This window comes from Sinocyclocheilus rhinocerous, unplaced genomic scaffold (genome assembly GCF_001515625.1).
Source record: "Sinocyclocheilus rhinocerous isolate Xijiao unplaced genomic scaffold, SAMN03320098_v1.1 scaffold7686, whole genome shotgun sequence".
NCBI classification, from domain to species: Eukaryota; Metazoa; Chordata; class Actinopteri; order Cypriniformes; family Cyprinidae; genus Sinocyclocheilus; species Sinocyclocheilus rhinocerous.
The window spans coordinates 39,969-46,183 of NW_015651872.1; the positions used below are offsets into that span (position 1 = coordinate 39,969).

At 44.5% G+C, this 6,215-nt stretch overlaps 1 protein-coding gene across 1 annotated transcript in view; it reads right to left on the bottom strand.

Moving 5' to 3' along the window:
* Window positions 1–6,060, bottom strand: part of LOC107713409 (netrin receptor DCC-like) — a 17,896-nt gene extending 11,836 nt beyond the window's left edge. Inside the window, exons 1-2 of the mRNA XM_016518901.1 lie at window positions 5,915–6,060; window positions 5,536–5,672 (exon numbers count right to left, since the gene is read on the bottom strand). Coding sequence (XP_016374387.1) covers window positions 5,536–5,672; window positions 5,915–5,943 — 166 coding nt within the window. The 5' untranslated portion in view covers window positions 5,944–6,060. The remainder of the gene's footprint in view (window positions 1–5,535; window positions 5,673–5,914) is intronic.
* Window positions 6,061–6,215: the final 155 nt, after the last annotated feature.

Sequence of the window (6,215 nt, forward strand, 5' to 3'; positions counted from 1 at the left end):
CACTCACACACTCACTCACACACACACACACACACACACACACACTCTCTCTCTCACACACACACACACACGTAATGCCGGCCAGTGTTGTGTCAGCACTGGGTTCAGGCCAGAATCTCACTAAAAGAACTGCACTGAACTGCCAGTCAAACCAGTAGAGACCAGACTAATGAGCCACACAGGCTCACTTACCACATTCACACATAAAATAATTAGCCTCACACACGCCAAACTACACACTACTGTCTCGTGTGTCTTCTGCTTGTTCAGAGTTTGTCACAGCACTCGCACATACATGCATATGCACATATACACTGGAACATGAGTAAATGATGACAGAAAGATCATTTTGGGGTGAAATATCCCTTTAATTCTTTGGTTTAGCCAAAATAAGCATTGCTACTGTATATTTTTGGGTCAGTTTCTAACAAAAATAACGCTTAGTATGATCTAAAATGACACTTAATGTGAATTAAATGCACAGTTCACACAAAAATCATCACTCTGTCATCATTTATTTCCCTCATGCCATTAAAACCTGCATGAATGTCTTTCTTTTGATGTTTTGAAGAACATTTGAAACCAAACAACACTGGACCCCATTGACTTTCACTACATGGACTAAAACACTGGGACATTTCTCAAAATATCTTCTTTAGTGATTCACTGTCACAATGGACTGACATAAGGTGTCTGAGGTGGGTCTCGAACCCAGGTCTCCCAGTCAGGGAAAGCTAGTTCAGTTACAGCTTTACAAAACAAAACATAATGTAGGCCAAATGGCAACAGTAAAACATCACTTAACTGTTCTAGAACTCAGGTTATCTGTACTGGGTAGGCTCAAGACTGAACACAGCTCAATGAAACTGCCAAACTTAAATAGAACAAAATACAGGTGGAACAAATTAACCTGATGAGCAGTCTTAACTAAAGAGTTCACAGCAGGTGGTGCCGCCTAGTGGCTCAGAAAGTTCACACAGTAAAGTGCAGGGGGTGCCCACCAATGGCTGGGAGAGTCATTGCATGAGGGAGCAGACAGCGCTCCCTAGTGGCAGGAGGAGTCTTACAGGAGCCCCTTTCTCAGGAACGGCTCCTGACACAGGATTGATCTTCCTAAGGATCTTAAAAGGTCCAATGAATCGGGGTGCCAGTTTCCGAGACTCTAGATGAAGTGGAAGATCCTTAGTTGACAACCACACCATCTGTCCTTGACGTAGTGATGGCCCAATTCTACGGCGCTGGTTGGCCTGTTTCCGCTGCCGTTGTGATGCTCCCACTAAGGCTGTATGAGCTTTCCGCCAGGCCTGACGGCACCTCTTGACTAATTGGGTTGCAGCTGGTACCTGGCCCTCCAGTTCCTGCTCAGGAAACAAAGATGGGGGAAACCCAAATTGACATTCAAATGGAGTCATGCCCAAGGATGAATGCTGTAGGGTGTTATGAGCAAATTCAGCCCAGATCAGACGGTAGCTCCAGGTGCTTTGATTATTGGACACCATGCACCTAAACGTCTTCTCAATCTCCTGGTTGACCCGTTCTGTCTGACCATTAGACTGAGGGTGGAACCCAGAAGACAGGCTGATGGATGCTCCAATCAGACGGCCAAATGCCTTCCAAAACCGAGAAGTGAATTGCAACCCCCGATCAGAGACCATGTCCTGAGGAAGCCCGTGGATCCTGACATGCTGCATCATGAGGTCTGCCGTCTGACAAGCTGTGGGGATCTTAGGCAGAGGTATCAGATGACATGCTTTTGAGAATCTGTCTACCACCACCAAGATGACTGTGTTACCTTGTGATTTAGGAAGTCCAGTAACAAAGTCCAAAGAGATGTGACCATGGACGTCTTGGGATGGGTAAATGATGAAGTAGACCTTGAGGGTGGGCTTTAGGTTCTTTATTTTGGGCGCATTCAAAACAGCCAGACACAAATTCTCGGACATCTGCCTGCATACTGGGCCACCAAAACCGTGTCTGGATACGCTTCAAAGTTCTTGTAACTCCATGGTGACCCGAAAGAAGAGTTGCATGTCCCCACTGCAACACATCAGATCGTACAACATTAGGAACAAAAAGGCGGCCTGGGGGGCCATTACCTGAGTCGGGCTGTTGTCGTTGAGCCTTCATTATTACCATTTCTATTCCCCACTGAAGCCCTGCCACCACCTTGGAGCTGGGAATGATGGGCTCAGGTCTGTCCTCCACATCTGGCGTGTCAAACTGTCTCGAAAAGGGCATCGGGCTTTGAGTTCTTAGAGCCTGGTCGATAAGAGAGAATGAACTCAAAGCAGTTAAAAAAGAGAGCCCATTGGGCCTGGCGTGGATTCAGCCTTTTAGCCTCCCAGATGTATGTGAGGTTCCTGTGGTCTGTCCAAATGACAAATGGGTGTTTGGCCCCTTCTAGCCAGTGTCTCCATTCCTGCAGTGCCAGCTTCACCGCCAGCAACTCCCGGTTACCAATATCATAGTTCTTTTCTGCTTGGGTGAGTCGACGTGAAAAAAAAAGCACAAGGACGAAGCTTATTGTCCCTCTTGGCCTTTTGAGACAATACAGCTCCCACTCCAAAATGTGACGCATCCACTTCTACTACAAAAGGCAACTCTGGATCGAGGAGGGTCAGGATGGGTGCAGTGGTGGTGAATTGGCGCTTGAGCAGCTCAAATGCTTGATTAGCCCTTTCTGTCCATTGGAATGGCCATTAGGTCTTTTTGGTAAGGACTGTAAGGGGTTCTGCAATAGAGCTGAAATTTCTTATAAATCTCCTATAAAAATGTGCAAAACCAAGAAAGCGCTGTACCTGTTTGACAGAGCAAGGCTGAGGCCAGTTCAGAACTGCATGGGTTTTGCCAGGATCCATCTGAATGCTGCCGTTGGAGACAATGAACTTAAGGAAGGAGACAGTTGGTACATGAAACTCACTTTTCTCCAGCTTCACAAAGAGATTGTTCCTTAACAGTTGAGACAAAACCTGGCGGACATGCTGGACATAATCTTGGTAACAACGGGAGAAGATTAAGATGCCATCAGGATCAACAGATACAAACTGGTTAAGCATCTCTCGTAGAACATCATTAATGAATGCCTGGAAGACGGCTGGGGCATTGACTAGCCCAAAGGGCATTACCTGATACTCATAATGGCCAGTTGGGGTGTTGAATGCAGTCTTCCACTCATCCCCGGCATGGATCCTAACCAGGTGGTAGGCATTCCTAAGATCCAGTTTGGTGAATATAGTTGCACCTTGTAGGAGTTCAAAGGCTGAAGTCATCAATGGCAGCGGGTAACGATTTTTTACAGTGATACCATTTAGACCCTGGTAGTCAATACATGGTCGGAGATTGCCATCATTTTTCCCCACAAAGAAAAACCCAGCTCCTGCCGGTGAGGTTGAAGGGTGGATGAATCCACTGTCAACAGACTTGTTGATATATTCCTCCATAGAGGCTCTTTCTGGGGCAGACAGAGAGAATAGTCTCCCTCGAGGTGGACAAGTGCCAGGGTGCTGTCACAATGGACTGACATAAGGTGTCTGAGGTGGGTCTTGAACCCAGGTCTCCCAGTCAGTGAAAGCTAGTTCTCTACCTCTGGTCTACTGGGGAAGACAGTTTTTTAGTAGACCCATGTGCAGAAGGCAAACTCGGAGGCTCAGATAACTCAAAAGCAGGCAGTCTTTACTTGATCTCAGTATTCAAATACAAACAAAAGATCAGTTATAGCGTTACAAAACAAAACAATGTAGGCCAAATGGCAACAGGAAAACATCACCTAACTGTTCTAGAACTCAGGTAATCCGTACTGGGTAGGCTCAAGACTGAACATAGCTCAATGAAACTGCCAAACTTAAATAGGACAAAACACAGGTAGAACAAATTAACATGATGAGCAGTCTTAACTAAAGAGTTCACAGCAGGTGGTGCCGCCTAGTGGCTCAGAAAGTTCACACAGTAAAGTGCAGGGGGTGCCCACCAATGGCTGGGAGAGTCATTGCATGAGGGAGCAGACAGCGCTCCCTAGTGGCTTGGAGAGTCATTGCAGGAGGGGTCTTACATTCACAGACGAAATAAAGTCATACAGGTTTAAAAAAAACATGACGCGCGCAAGTAAATGATAAACTGTACCTTTAAGAGGCAACAGATGCAGAATTGATGCTGTTTGTAAAGTTTCAGCGTTGAAGGCTTCAGGTTTGTTTCACATGATCACAGACGCTGAAAACAATAAATGCTCGCCAAATGAAAGCTGTGCAATCAGAAATCTTCGTTTTCCATCCTCTTCAGCATTCTATCCATGCAAACCTGTGCATATCTGTGCAAAAGCAGCAACAAACTCATGATTAAAAAATGATCTCCGCCAGCCAGCGCTTGTCACACTCATGCATTTTAATCAGACACCAGATTTAAAGATTCCTGATAAATGTGCGCTGTGTTTGGCCTGAGCGTTCGATGCATCTGATTGCGTAACATTCGTCCGGATGAGAAAACAGACGTAAAGAGAGGACGTCTAACGAAATGTGCCGTTAACGCATCATTACTCTCAATAAACGCTGATATTTTTATTCAGCGTCTCACTGAACGTCTTCTCAGGAGAACAGACGTCTGGAGAGCTAAAATACCAAAACACACGCACTGAATATTTCACTTCAAGCGCGGTGGAGGATGCTATAACGTCGAGGAACCAATTAAAAGTGCTGGGAAGTTTTTGACCACAAAACTTAGGTTTAATTAAAGGATTCGCAGGTGTCGTGTGAGATAATTGCTGTATGTTTCTGTTTCCTACACTCCATCTGTTCTCTCAGCCACACAGAAAGCTCTCCGCTCGAGGGCACTAACTAGTGTCCATCCAGAGCGTCTGAACAGAGCGTGATGATGGGGTTTGTGGGGGCCTCATGAATACTGCATGCGTTTCAAAAATATATGTTTAATCTAATAATATTAAATAAATATTTAATTAAAATATTTCATTTTATATTTTTTATCATTTTAAAACTGAATTAAATTATTATTTAATTCAAGCATAAGGTTGCAAAAAATAAAATCACATTTTTTTGTGATGGGGGAAAAATCATTGAATACTAAAATGTATGACAACTAAATAAAATGTGTTATTCGAAATACTATGAACAGAACACAACGAATTTACGTTTTACATTTATGCATTTAGCAGATGCTTTTTATCCAAACGACTTACAAAAAGAGGATGTAATTTAATATGAATTTAATGGGTTACATAAAAATGATAAAACTATTTTAATTGCTGGTTGTTTTAATAACTTTTAAGTTGTATTTAGATTGTGATAATATTTAGCAATTTTTACAGTATTCTTGATTAAATAAGTGCAGCCTTGCTGAGCAGAAAACCTCTCACCTCAGTCAGATGTCACACTCTCTTTCAGTTGCATCACGATCATAAACTTGTTAAATACGTGAGCATCTAATGATGAAGTGTGAGTGAGATTTGTACGATTTTCAGTGAAGTGAGTGAATGAAGCCAGAATGTAATGAGTCAGTGTTTTGTGACGAGCTGAGGAATAAACTCACCGAGCACGGAGAGCTGGCAGGACGCGGAGATGTTCTGCTGTTTGTTGTGAGCGACGCAGCTGTACGTTCCCGAGTCGTCGTCTGTGACGCTGCTGATCAGAAGGTTGCTGGCGCTCAGGAGAGAGTATTTCTTTGATCTGACGGAGAAGCAGACACAAGAGACACCATCAGACGAAGAAGAGAAAACCACAGCTGAAGAGAGTCGCTTCTTTTAATGTGTTTTCCATCAAATAAATGCAGCCTTGATGAGCAGATGAGACTTTTCTGACTTTTAAACATTAAAAAGTCCTACCGACCCCAGAGTGTTAAAAGGCAGTGTAGATATAACTGAATTTAGCAGCCGTTTATGATGCTGTGTCAGCGGAGTGTTTCTCCTCACCTGCTCTGGATCAGCTCGTCTCCTCTCATCCAGTAGAAGGATGGGGTGGGATAGCCGGAGGCAGAACATTCTAGAACCGCATCTCTGCCCTGTAGAGCCGTGACCTTCTGAGGCCTCTGGAGGAACGTCAGCGCTCGCGCTACTCCGGGCTCTGCTCGGGAAACACACACACACACACACAGGTCAGCAGCGTCTCCTGAGGCGCGTGTGTGTGCATGTATAATGAGCAATCCTGCACACACACACACACACACACACACACACACACACACACACACACAAACACACACACACACACACA